Source organism: Acomys russatus, chromosome 22 (genome assembly GCF_903995435.1).
Source record: "Acomys russatus chromosome 22, mAcoRus1.1, whole genome shotgun sequence".
In the NCBI taxonomy this organism is placed as follows: domain Eukaryota; kingdom Metazoa; phylum Chordata; class Mammalia; order Rodentia; family Muridae; genus Acomys; species Acomys russatus.
Genome location: NC_067158.1, coordinates 53,330,757 through 53,345,239, shown reverse-complemented (window position 1 = coordinate 53,345,239; position 14,483 = coordinate 53,330,757). Strand labels below are relative to the sequence as shown.

General features: G+C 44.4%; 1 protein-coding gene across 1 annotated transcript in view; it reads right to left on the bottom strand.

Annotated features, from left to right (window-relative positions):
- Nucleotides 1-1,080: 1,080 nt before the first annotated feature.
- The window catches only part of Fam114a1 (family with sequence similarity 114 member A1), a 68,238-nt gene continuing 54,835 nt past the window's right edge, over nucleotides 1,081-14,483 (bottom strand). Inside the window, exons 10-14 of the mRNA XM_051164770.1 lie at nucleotides 13,504-13,665; nucleotides 12,269-12,408; nucleotides 8,277-8,349; nucleotides 3,932-3,985; nucleotides 1,081-2,176 (exon numbers count right to left, since the gene is read on the bottom strand). Of these exons, the coding sequence (XP_051020727.1) occupies nucleotides 2,060-2,176; nucleotides 3,932-3,985; nucleotides 8,277-8,349; nucleotides 12,269-12,408; nucleotides 13,504-13,665 (546 nt within the window). The 3' untranslated portion in view covers nucleotides 1,081-2,059. The remainder of the gene's footprint in view (nucleotides 2,177-3,931; nucleotides 3,986-8,276; nucleotides 8,350-12,268; nucleotides 12,409-13,503; nucleotides 13,666-14,483) is intronic.

Below are 14,483 nucleotides of genomic sequence, written 5' to 3'. Positions count from 1 at the left end.
TGAGGTGGTGAAGGGTCCACCTTTGCCATCCTCCTTGACTGTTTTTTGTGTTATTTTCTTTTGAGGCTGGTCTCTCGCTGGACCTGGAGCTCACCAAGTAGGTAGAATGGCTGGCCAGTGAGCCCCAGGGGAGCCCCAGGGGAACCCCAAGGATTGTCATGCCTCCACTTTCCGCTGCTGGGATTATAGGTGTGTACCCGGATTTTACATGGGTGCTGGTGATACAAGCTTTCCCAACACTCTTGCCTGCTGAGCCACTGCCCAGCCCTGGTGGCTGAGAGACTGGGTCTGGAATCTAATTCCTTTGAGGTATTTGTTTTTCTTGTATATTTCTAGTTAATGTACAAATCCACCTGATGCGAAGGGAGGGAAATCCAAATCTAGATCCTTCCTCTGCTCTAAACATACGAATTATAGGCTCACAGAGGCGACTGTGACATTGTCATCAGAGTAATCACCTCCCTACTGAATATCAGGAACATTCTAGATGCCAGGAAAGGAGAAACACAACTTTACTTGATTTTTTTTTTTTTTAAACAAGAAGTTTATTTTCCTAGGTTGCAAATGAATTGGCCATATGCTTTTATTTGGTTGTTTCCAGAGACATACAGCTGAAAACCAAAACACAGACACACAAAAAATGCTACTGAGAATACTCGAACATCAGCTCAGCCCATAGGGAGCAGACAGAGGCAGTGGCGTCTGTCACAGGGTTATAAAGCAAATGCAAAGGGAGGCGGTTCTTCCTTTCAGGACAACGCGCATCATCCGCCCCAGGACAGCCACTGGGCATGACTATTTTGAACTCTGCTGGTAGAGATGTCATTGAGGGTCTGGAACAGAAGCACGCCACAGAGTCCCAATCTGCCAAGAACAGGTGTGGCTCAGAAGAGCCCAATGTTGATGCCACTGCTAGCTGCAAGGTTTTCAGAGAATCGCCCTCAATCAGTGGACCACGTGGCCAACCCATGTCAGCATTGTCTACCTTTTGCCACTGCCATGTGGGTGATGGGTTTAGCAGGCATTTTTGAAATGCATGCCAGGGCGCTTCTACTTTGCTAAAAAAAAAAAAACAAACCTCTTTAATTTTCTATTGAAATGCTCCCAAACTTTCTAATTTTGCCATTATATCCTAAACTAAAATACTTTGTCAGGTCAGGTAGGCGTAGTTGTTGCGCACACACCTTTAATCTCAGTATTTGGGAGGCAGAGGCAGGCAGATCTTTGTGAGTTTGAGGCCAGCCTGGTCTATGTAGTGAGTTCCAGGCCAAGCAAGGCTACATAGTAAAACCCCATCTCAAAATAAATATTCTTTTCATACATATTTTTACCCTACAGGTAATTGGTATATAAAAAAAAAAAAAGTTTAAGGAGGTTAAAAAATTGTTATAAATTGAAGGGTAGCACATTTTAAGTAACTACCAATTTACTTGGTTCTTCACATGTTTTAAGGTTTAGAAAATGTCTTGGTATCCTAAGCTATGTTAAGGATTATTATAAGTCATCTTTCAGAACATGTCTCTATTGGAGTGAGATCATATTCCTTTTTGGCAAACGTATAGTAGGTGCTCAATAAATCTTGTCACAAAACGAATGACTACAAAAGATATTTATATCCTTTTTAAAGACCAAATAAGTAGTGTTGCTTTTACTTATGACATTTATGCAACAAAATGAAGTTCAGAACAAGAACTTACTTAAAGCCATGTTTTAGAAAAACAGGGTACTGAAAGGTAGGCGTTTCAAAGATGGACAAAAATCTAGGGTCGCCCTGTGAATGTCTACACATAGCATGTTTAACCAGGAAAACATGTATTTGTGAACGGAACTGCAAATTGGAGGAAAAATTCAATATAACAAGTATAAGTTTAAGTTAACATAAAGAAAACATAATTATTGATAAAACAACAACATACATTAAGAGAAATGATAACTCTGCATTTTCAAAACGGTGCAAAACTGCTTGTAGTGTCCTCAGATAGGCGGCCTGGCCAGTGACGTTGAAGACCATAGTTGCCTTTAAATGGGTTGTGGTGAAGAGACGTGGTCTGCCATTGAACTAGCTGGACTCTGGCTGGGGCGTGGCTTTCAGACAGGAGGTGTGGATGTGGGAGACCTGCAGTACTGGGAGCAGCAGCTGGAGGGCGTCCTGGACATACGTGGTGCTATTGCAGCCCTGCAAGAAGGAATAAAATGGAGCCGAGGGGTATTTTCATAGTTCAGTTCCGACGGCTGTCACCACTGGACAGCGTTCTTTTTCATCGGAGGAGAGGGAACACCGTCAATCCACAGCATCATGAAATTGTCAGAATGCCTGTGCTGGCAGCAAATGCAAACACATGCTTTCGGATGGAGTGCGCCCAGGTCTTAATTATGTAAATTAACAAAAGAACTTCGTTTAAAATGAGACAAATCATTTCCATGGGCTTTTAAGGGATGTGAGTGTGGGTGTGTGTAGACCTACGGCCCAGGATGGCCAGTATATTCTATCCCTTTATCAGGTCAGCGCTAACACCCTGACATCACAGGACACAGGACCCACAGCTAATTTCCAGGAAGCTCCACACACAGTGCGCTGGGGGAGATTATTGAAAATGTGGCGAGTGGACCAAGTTTAGGGACGGTATCTATAGAATGGGAATTTCTCCAGGGCCAGGAAATAATGATCGGGTCTCATATTTGTGGTGCACCAATGAGGTAGGTTAGTGTGCTAATGTACATGTTTAATCTGGCAGCCAAGACAGAGATTTGGGGTGGGAGACTGAGACTGGAGGCAGAGTCTCCTCATGTAGTGTGTGCTGCCTTAAGCCTGTCAGCATCCTCCTGCCTCAGACCTCTGTGTGCTGGGATGGCTGGTGCTCAGCACCACACTGGCTTTCGAGAAGATGGATTTTCTCATACTATATTCTGCCTGATTTCCAGGGTTTCTATTGGCTGTGTGTCTGTCCCACTGGAGTCTTTCCTATAGTTCCCACCCTTTCTGGCTGACCCATTGTGTGGGTGCTCTAAGCAATGACGCTGGCTGCCACCACTTTGTTAATTTTTGTCCCTTGGCTGTTTTATTTTACTTAACAATGAGGCACAATGCCCAGCAATATCGCCATCGATTCTCAGGTAGTACCTCTAGAGCTTTCCATTGGTGTCTAAATGGGAGGACAATGGCCTGAGCGTCACCCAATGGCCTGAGCATCACCCACGCTCTGCATCTGCCTCTGAGGCCCTGTGGCTACCCAAGCGCAAGTGAATGACAGTCTCTAATGGACGAACCTCCTCCACTGGCCACATGCAGAACCCAGTGCCCATACTTTACCTACGACTAAGCAGGTATCTTGGGCTACCTCCCTGTTACGTCATTGGGGTTGTTTCTGCAGAGCCACAGCAATGTTGGGATGGCCTCCCGTGTATGCAGCTAGTCAGGCAATGAGGCCCTGTCGGGGGTTCCACCCTCGTCCCTGAAGGGGCAGACACTGAGCATCATTTTTGCTAAACTGGAACCTAAGACTCTGGTACACTAAAGATTATCAAGAATGAAGGGAAATGTCGTGGGTTTTTTTTTTTTTTCTTTAAGTGAAAGTCACCCGTGGGTAATAACCCTCCATTGCAGCCAATAATCACAGTGCCAAACTTGGCAGCAGAAACGTGTCTCTGCTGGGAGAAAGAGTGGCAGAGAATAGCCTGCAAGCTTAGCATTTCCTTTTATAACCAGGAATTCTTGAAAATTGGCATTGCTGCTCCACCAGAGGCTTTACAGCTGGCCGAGCTACAGAAATACACACACACACACACACACACACACACACACACACACACACACACACACACAGGACTGTTACACTGTTGGTGGTAAGATTTAGAACTTCAATAAGAGAAAGAGAACATAGCTGTAACATTCGCTTTGATTTGGAGTACTTTCTCTCTGGGGGCTACTTACCTCCAAAAACACACTATTGATCATAGGGTTAAGGACTTCGGCTTTCTTGTTGCTCTGTGAAAGTGAAAGTATGAAATTGACGGATTAGGGCCTCATATGGTAAGGCTTTGCACATCAAATGTAGGACACCGCTTTGTAGAGGGATGTCTTAGAGGAAGGAGAGGAGAAGGTGTCCTGTCTGTGCCTTCCTCGTGTGATCTCTAATTCTACCAGCAATTCCAGGAGGGAGTTGATGCTCTGATAAGCCTAGGTGCCACCTAGATGAAGACATCGTGCATGAGGTAATATCACTAAAAACATAACCCTGTTTTCCACTTGCACAATGTACCCAACACCATCCTACACCCAGATCAGCTACAGTTACGTTGATAGTGAATTCATTCTGATTTTTATTATTGTCTTAAAAACAAAACAAAACTCTCTTTGGTCTTTATGTAGCCCAGTCTAGTCTCAAACGCATGATCCTCCTGCATCATGCTTGTAGGGGCTAGCATTATGATTATGATTATGATTATTTTATTTTTATTTTTTATTTTTTGGTTTTCGAGACAGGGTCTTTCTGTGTAGCCTTGGTTGCCCTGGACTCACTTTGTAGACCAGGCTGGCCTCGAACTCACAGTGATCCACCTGCCTCTGCCTCCCGAGTGCTGGGATTAAAGGCGGGTGCAACCACACCTGGCTTGATATTTTTATTCTTAAGAATTTAATTCTATTTATTTTCAATTATGTGTACACATGTACATGTTGGTGTGGGGTATATGCATGTGAGTGCAGGTGCTCAGAAGAGGGCACGGGATTCTCCGAACCTGTAACTATAGGCAGCTATGATCTGCTCTATGTCAGTGTTGGGAACTGAACCTGCGTCCTCTGCAAGAGTTAACTACTGAGTCATCTCTCCAGCCCCCTGAGCCTTATCATTATCATTATTATTATTATGCCTTCTCAAAATTTCAAGGCAGGTTAATTCCTTCATTTATTTGTCCTAGCAGTCTAGTCTGTCCGTCATTTCTGTATTCTCTTTGTCCCCTATCTCTCCTTCCTCCTCCACTTCACCTGGGGATACAAACATGCAGATATAGGCTGTCTACCAGAAGAGCAGCGAGGTGAAAGCATCCTCAAATATAACTCTCAAATAGGCCTGCAGATGCAGGCTTGAGAAAGACAAGTATGTGTGAGTGTGGAGAACAAGCCCCTATTCCAGGTGCCCCCAAATGGAGCTTATCACTGTCCTCATTTCCTGACTGCGCTGTCAGTCAGCAAGTCTGCCCAGCCTACTCCAACAACAGTAAATCATTAATGGGGCATCTTCGTTGGCTGGCTTCCCTTGCTGTGTACCTGGAAGGCTCCCTGGCAAACAAAAGCATATGAATTAAATATATCTTTCCCAGAGAAGCCTCCCTTCGTTGACATTACTCTTTAGAGAGTGATGCGAGCCTTCCCCCAAGAAACCACAATGGAGTCTTGTGGGAGGCAGGGGAGAATGTCTTTAAAAAAAAAAAAAAAAAAACTCCGTCATTTTAGTAAGTAACCAGAAAATCCATTATAGTATTTGCTTTCATGTTTATGTGATTATCAATAAACCTCTAAGATATAATCAAAACGAGGGCAGTAAAATGACATTGGTTTCTAGAATCAATGAGATATGTAAGCAATTTAAATGGAGTCTGGAGAGTAATACCCACTCATTAGCTTCAGGTTATGAAGAACGGCTGTTTTGGAGACCACAAGCCACGGTGGATGCAAATGATCCACCGGAGCCGCAGATGGGGGAGGGGCGCTTTGTTGTGTGCGGTGGCATTCCTGTGAGCTCCGTTCTACACGGAGCTTTCACTGTGTCCAAACGGACAACACACATTTGCTGAGTTTTGCACCCGAAAGTGTTTGTACACGCATTTCTGTGTGTGTGCCATTGTAAGTCCAAGCACATTTCCACCTGCTAGAGACTTGGCTCAGCCGATGTAGACCTTGGCTGAGGAACAGACCTTGGCTTGGTCACCGTAGTGCTAATTAACAATACAGAATCCCTGTCCTCAGCTCACACAGACGGACTAAATAAGAATCTGCATTTTATCAAGGTCTCCAGGTGGTTGGGGTGCTGGGTAAGGTTTGGGAAGCACTGTGGTAGAGTTGGGTACATGGAGAAGAAAACACTGTCACAAACATTACCCGCTCTGCCTGTTCACACAAATCGTATGAAATCCACAGACAACCCTGGGATATTAAACAGTTGGTTATCTGTCTGATGCCTGATAGGCTGGTGGCAGGGAGCTCAGAGATCGCTGGAGAGGCCTGGGTGAATCAGCTCACCTCTATGGGACATGGGGGTCCTCAGCTAGTGAACTGTAGGAAGCGAGGAGATGGCAGCAGAAGAGCTTGGAACCTGAATAGATGAGGCTAGCCCTTGTGTTTGCGAACCTACCATTCCCACTAAAGCCTGTCATCCAGGAGCCTGGAGTATAGGAACGTGCTTCCATATCAGTACATCAATGGCTTACAGACATGTATCAATGGCTTACAGACATGTATCAATGGCTTACAGACATGTATCAATGGCTTACAGACATGTATCAATGGCTTACAGACATGTATCAACAGCTCCTGTCTCCTCATTACTCTGGTTACAGACAATGATGCACCATTGCTGAAAGGCTAAAATTAGAAATAGCCCACGACAGGACAAGTAAACCAGACTCCTTGACAGCAGAGTAGGTTGGTGGCCTCCAATTCATCCTTTATCCATTAAGTCACTTACAGGAGAATGGGGGACAGATATCCCATTTCTTTTAAAAATGGATCTTTTGTCTACAGTGCAGTTATGCCCCAGGAGCTAGGTAGTCTGTGCCCAGTCACTTCTGAGTGACACCAAGGTGGACACCTGACCATGACCCATGCTGGTGGTTTTTCTAAAACTTCTCACCCAGAAAAAAGGAATGTGAAAGGAGACATATCTTAGCAATGTTTCAGAAGCGTTGTGAATGAGCTCTATTGTGCGGTCCCCAAAGCTGTTCACGGCTCCCACTGACTTCCATAAATCCACCCCCCCCCTTTATTGGAGCCATTTATAACCCACTCCTAGAGGCTAAAGAGAGCATGGCCCTGGTTTCAGGCTTCCAGGCATCCCTAGAAAACTGTACATTGCAATTGTAAATGCCCTGACTAAAACCTGTTTCCTGTGTCTCTGGGGAAGAGAGTCAGAACTTGCATGTAGGGACTTTAAAAGAAAAGCAGGAGCTGGGCAGTGGTGGTACACACCTTTAATCCCAGCACTCAGGAGGTCGAGGCAGGTGCATCACTGTGAGTTCGAGGCCAGCCTGGTCTACAAAGTGAGACCAGGACAGCAAAAGCTATACAGAGAAACCCTGTCTCAAAACAACAAACAAACAAAACAAAAAACAAAAGAAGAAAGAAAGAAAAGTAGGAAGGGCTGCCCCACTAAGGAAGGGCTTTATAAAATGACTGACTTCTTCCTCCTCCTGTGTGTATGTGTGTAGTGTGGGGAATCACACATGTCTGCATGTGTGTGCGGGTGCACGTGTGTGCACGTGTGTATGGAGGCCAGAGGTTGATGTCCTGTGTCTTTGCCAATCACACTGAGACAGGGTCTCTTGCTGAGCCAGGAGCTAGCCAATTTGGCTACTCCAGCTAGCCAGCTTGCCCTGATGGGGGTTAGGGGGCGGGCCTAACCTCCCCCCGAAAGCACTGAGATTACAGGCAGGTTCTGAGAATCTGAACTTAGATTCTCACCCGTGTACATCAGATCCTTTGTCTACTAAGCCATCTCCCCAGCCCGCAAGGACCACCTGGACAGAAAAGGGTGCATCCTGGATCTGTAACCAGAAGCCACACATTGAAAAAAATGCAATTTTCAAAGCTACTGTCCTGAGAACAGAAAAACTCAGGTACTCATTGACAGCACTTTTTTTTTTCTTTCAAAACTCTTATCACATGTGGCTTATAAGACTGAGGGCAATGATGAATGATAATATTTAAAGTTAATTATTTTAATAGAGATGCTTGAGTTGTGTTATCATAGATAATACACAGTGGACAGGAGCCTTCATTTGACACCATTTCTTTTGATACAAGAGTAAAGTGAGGTCCACAGAGATTTGATGACTCACCCAACAGCTCAGATGTCTGAGACTGCGGACCAGAGTCTACAGCCCAGACAGATGAGAGCCCTAGGCTAATGGTGCTTAGAGAGACGACCTCAGACTGATTTTAGCAAACAGCACAGCACAGCTCTACTTATGGAGTTGTGCCAAAAGGTGTCATATTCCTGACCTCTCCTCACAGCTCCACTTCCCTCAACAATGTAAGAAAGTGGTCCAAACTGTACCCTTACCCCAACAGTGGTTAGAGAGTGTGTAAACTTCTTTGATAAGGAGGCCACTTCATTGCACATTGCTGTGGTTAATCTGGAATAAGAAAAAAAAAAAAAGAGGTTTGGCGGGTTTCCTATAAAGCAAAGTAACTTAACCCTCATAACAATTATTGGCAGGAATGACACCATGACATCAAAAGGACAGTGCACAAGTTTGAAGTCGCTCTACAGAAATGAGCAGTTTTCCTCAACAATCTTCCATGATTCACAGTTTTCTTTCCATGTTTAATTAAGGAATAATCATCTAATTAATTTGCCCTCCTTTTAGAATCAAAGCCATGTGCAAGGAAATATCAGGCTGAGTGTCATTTTCATACGAGTGGAAACTCAGGCCAGGTGGCTTTCCTTCAATATCTGGGTCATGGTGGAATAATGGATGTTCACTGATGCACTTAGTCACATGCCATCTAATGACTAAACTGTAACCTGCCAAGTAACATGCATGGGACATACAGTGGTTAGTGTAGAAAGATGATTAAAACTCAGGCATTTCACACACTTGTGCACATACTCTCTCTCTCTCTCTCTCTCTCTCTCTCTCTCTCTCTTTCTCTTTCTCTCTCTCTCTCTCTCTCTCACACACACACATGCACATATACACATACATACATGCACAGATGCATACACATTTGAATGCATGTGCATGCACACACACATACACACACACATGGATGCATGTACATACGCACACACATACACGCACACACCCCTTTTGGTGCTGGGGCACAATACAGGGTCTTGGGCATGTTCCACAAGCACCCCACCCCTTCCTTCCCCTCTTAGTACTGTGTCACTATGTGGCCCAGACTGACCTGCCTTGAGTCACAGGACATCCTCCTGCCTCAGCCTACAGAGAGGGGACATGCTCCACCACTTCCAGTTTCTCTGTATCCTGATTACATCTTTACTATTTGCCTCAAAATAACAATCCCCTGGAAAATGTCTTAGAACATCTCAAAATTCAAACTTTTCTTTGGTCATTCTACTTCTAAGTCTTTACCCCAAGAAAATAAAGCAAGCAAGAAAAAGTTAATCAGCCATAGATGACAAAAACTGAAAACAACATAATTGCCAATGTGTATTGTGTCTGATTTTCTCTTAACAATTTGAGTGCATGATTTAATAGTAATTAAAATGCTATTTGAAAATGATAGATCCAGATTAAGAATATGCATGTTAGGAGAGCCACTGAAGTCAGTGAAAGATGTTCTTTTTTTCTTCCTTAATAGATAGGGACTCTATCTAACCTATATATTCAGGGTTCTCTCTTTCTCTCTGTGTGTCTCTGTCTCTCTGTCTCTCTTTGTCTCTCTCTGTCTCTGTGTATGTATGTGTGCATGCACTTATATGCGCATATTCCACATGTTGGGAGAATACGTTGTGTGTTTATGTGTGTGTGGAGGCCAAAGGTCAACATCTGAGCCTTCCATAACCTTCCCAACCTTATTTTTTTGAAACAAGATCTGTCATTGAACTCACAGGTTTGGCTAGACCAGCCAGCAGCAAGCCCCACGGATCCCTCTGTCTCCACCTCCCCAGCTCTGAGGTTACGGGTGCCTGCAACTTTGTCTGTTGTTTGTTTTGTTTTGTTTTTGTATGGATGCTGGGGATTGAAGTCTGGTACTCAGGTGAACACTGAAAGTTCTTTACTGAATCAGTCATCTTTCCAGCCCCTCACTCCTTCTGTATGTTGCTGGAAAATAGACCCAGGACCCCCCATGTGCTAGAACAGCCTTGCCACTGAACTACACCCCCAGGCCTGTGTATTAGGTTTGATGAACTATATGGAAGTATCTCTATCTGAAATTTTTTTGAAGAACTCATCATGGGCAAGGCCAGAAGACAGCAGAGGACCATGCTGTGAGTGCATGTTGTGTGTGCATGCTGTGTGTGTGCATGCTGTGAGTGCATGATGTGGGTGTGCATGCTGTGTGTCCATGCTGTGTGTGCATGCTGTGTGTGTGCATGCTGTGTGTGCATGCTGTGAGTGCATGCTGTGTATGTGCATGCTGTGTATGTGCATGCTGTGTGTGCATGCTGTGTGCGCATGCTGTGTGTGTGCATGCTGTGAGTGTGCATGCTGTGTATGTGCATGCTGTGTGTCCATGCTGTGTGTGCATGCTGTGTGTCCATGCTGTGTGTGCATGCTGTGTGTGTGCATGCTGTGACTGCATGCTGTGTGTGTGCATGCTATGTGTCCATGTTGTGTGTGTGCATGCTGTGTGTTTATGCTGTGTCCACGCTGTGTGTCCATGCTGTGTGTCCATGTTGTGTGTGTGCATGCTGTGTGTTTATGCTGTGTGTCCATGCTATGTGTGTGCATGCTGTGTGTGTGCATGCTGTGAGTGCATGCTGTGTGTGCATGCTGTGTGTCCATGTTGTGTGTGTGCATGTTGTGAGTGCATGCTGTGTGTGCATGCTGTGTGTCCATGTTGTGTGTGTGCATGCTGTCAGTGCATGCTGTGTGTCCATGCTGTGTGTGCATGCTGTGTGTGCCTGCTGTATGTCTATGCTGTGTGTCCATGCTGTGAGTGCATGCTGTGTGTCCATGCTGTGTGTCCTTGCTGTGTGTACATGCTTTGTGTGCATGCTGTGTGTCCTTGGGCAGGTGGCAGAACAACACCCACTGAATTGACTGGCCAGCTGGGGGTCAGTGAAGCTTGATGAGGTTGGATAAACAAGGGAATTAGAAAGGAACTACACCGAGCAAGGTGCCAGGATGTACATCTGGAGACTTCTGAACCTTAGCCCTCTTCCTGAAAGACACAGCTGTTCCTAGACACTATCTTCCCATTGGTTTTTCTCTTCCTTCCATATGCTAAAAACTATGCCAGGCATGGTGGTGCACACCTTTAATCCCAGCACTTGGGAGGCAGAGGCAGGCGGATTGCTGTGAGCTCGAGGCCAGCCTGGTCTACAAAGAGAGTCCAGGACAGCCAAGGCTACACAGAGAGACCCTAGCTCGAAACAACAACAACAAAACAAAAAACAAGAAAGTACACTATTTCTCTAGAATTATCACATAATATGTAATTTCCTTCTAAGTACATAATTGACCTTGTCAGGTGTAGCAAAGTTAGTGAGCTGGCAAGGGGAACATGGCTAGTGAGTGGGGGGTGTGTGCGTGCCTCCGTGTACTTTCTTGGGGGCTGCTTTGGCTTTCTCATTTTAATAATAATGAAGGGGTATCTTCAGATAGTCCATATCATAATACATAATTATACACATAAAAGTTAATTACTTATTCTCAGCACTGTTTTCTGTTTTCAAGAAGATTCCACACCAACTGTTTTCATGTGTTCATATATATAGATATCTACACTTATGTATATTTGTGTTTGTACAACACTCGATAAACTAATAACAACAACAACAACTGCTTGTTGAAGAACATAAACTACAAAGCATGACGCAGGGATGCAGCGCACAGTGAGCTGTCTTGCTTTAGCATTGCCAGAGAACAGACTGCGCAGGGCAGGTAAAGTCGCTGAAAAGGGTGGCGTGTGCTTGCCTATTTTTGCGCAGCTGGCTGAGAAGTTACGTTAGAGAACCCTGCCTCTGTTGGTGTGAAAGAATAGTTACCCTCAATGTCCTGTGCTTTGAAGACTTTTGATCTATTAAAATAAACATGTCCACACCTCTGAATGATTTAGTGTCTCTTCTTAGATCTTGCAAACAACTCTGACGTATTATTATTATTATTATTATTATTATTATTATTATTATTATTATTATTATTATATTGCAGAAAAACCTATTTCCTAAGGGAGTCCTTATTTCTTAAAAATGACCATAGAGTATTGGACCAATTGACAGGAAAATCTAAATCTTCAGTTGTTAGGGTATACACGTATGTACATTTGAATGGCACGCACACATGCATACACACACACACACACACACACACACACACACATGCAATTTTAAAAGTAAGAATTAAAAGCGCCATTAACTTAATCAGAACTTTTGCTTGGTCTTGAGCTGGTTTTTCCTCTTCTTGTCCATGAAGAATTAACTCTGCAACCTTATGAAGTTGCTCGATGCAGCGAGCAGTTACTTCAGCCAGGCTTTCGATAGATAGCATGTACACTTCCTGAAACAAACGCACACAAGAGAATCACTCACTAAGCAGCCTCTTCTCAAAACTCCCTGTCATACTAAAAGCAGGACATGACTCGAAGCACATATGGTGCTTACTGAGCTGCACCCTGGCCCGCAGATGCTGTAATCCTGTATCCAGGTATAATTCAAAGGGCGGGGGTGATGGGGGTGATCGATAAAGTGCTCTTGCTGAGTTTGCATCCTCAGCATCCACCTAAGGGCTGCACGTCTTTCTCCCCAGGACTGGAGGACGGAGACAGGTTGGCATTTGGCCACAGCCAATTGCTGAGCCCCAGGTTCAGTGTGTGACCCTGACTCAAAAGAATAAGATGGAAAATGACTGAAGAGGACGCACAAAGTCAACCGCTGATCTCCCACACAAAGACAAACCATTCATGCCACATATATGCATATGTGTGTGTGTGTGTGTGTGTGTGTGTGTGTGTGTGTGTGTGTTGCCATTAAATGGCACTGCTGCCAGGTCCCCAGGGATGGGACAAACCTACTCACACGTGCGTCCTTAGCAGTCAGAGTGATGCTGGGAGCATAGTAGGCAGGTGGTGAGCAAGGTGTGTGGACAGGAAGGTGCATGGCAGCACTCCAGGGGACCTTTTTCCTTGGAGTAAGCTACCTTAGTCACTTTAAAATTAGAATTCAGCATAAGAAGCAATTACCGCAGATGACTTCTGGAGTGCAGGCAGGACATAAAGTACACACATGTGAACATATTAAACCGCAGGAAAGAAGCCACCACAATGAAAGAGGGCTTCAAACGCCTCATTAGCGAGGGAGCATAAAGACAATTTATAGTAACAAATTTGCATATAAGATGGAAATTTACTGTAAAGATAAATCAATTATGTTCTGGAAGATCTCTCTGGTTTTTAAGTGATAAAGTTATGGAGAAAAAGCTGCAAAAATCTATGCTGAGACATAAATCGTCTTGGAACAAAGACTGGATTGTCATTACATTTCTTACTTTTTAGGATGTAGGTCATGGTGTAAATGCCAAGAGGGTCCCCCACTTTACATGGGGGTGCTAGTAAAATTATCATAGGTAACTAGGGCAGATGCAGGAGGATTTTACCTCTACAGTTTTAGTTCCTGTTCCCCCTACTTTGTCTTCTTTGGGTTCTTCCGCTTTCTCTTCCTTTTCTTCCTTCCTCTCTTCCTCCTCTGACCCTTTGGCCACATCTATTGACACGACGTTTTGATCCTCTTCCACCCAGTCATGAGCTTTCTTCATGGCCTGCAACGGGCCCAGCCAAGCAATACATTTACCGTGAGAATGTGAAGACCCAGTCATTTCAACCTGGACCCTCCAGGGAGGATGTGTAGGGACATTCCTTATGCTTATATGGCAACCTTGTAAATATATGTAATAAGTATATATACATATATTATGGGGAAAGGGTGAAATGAAAGTACATAGGGTACATCGAAGAGCCTGAGAACTTTAAAAAGAGCATTTTAAAATGATATTCAGATGAGAATAAAAATGACAGATGACATAAAATCTCCAGTGTATTTTTCATGTTTCATGACCAGTGGTAAAAGAGGAACTGTACTTATTCTTGTACAGGCTAGGAATTAGTAAAAAGGTCATGACAGAACCAAATTTCCTCACGTGGTGGCTTTTCTAAAGCCCTTATCATCTCAGGACGACAGCTTTGCTCCCTCTGATTCCTGGCGGGCCCCGCAACCTTTAGGGGAGCAGAGGCCTGGCACTACCAGAAATGCAATACAAGCAACCGGTTACAAAATTGGGGCCAGTTGGAGACTTCAGAGAGCATCTTCCCCACCGGGTTGTTGCTTCCTCAATTCTGAGAAAGGGTAGACCTATCCAGAGCTCGTTGGATCCTTTCATTTGCTTAAGTAGAAATTGTTGCTCATCTTAAGGTAAACTGGCTTACCTAAAAGCCTGTGCCAATGTTTAGCATGTCAGAGTGTTGAGAGGTAATTTAAGAGCTATCAGATTAGGGGAGAGACACCCTAAAAAAGTCCTTTTCTAGGGATAAAGGCTGGCCTATGCCACCGGGATGCCCCCACACTCCCCTCCATGCAGTG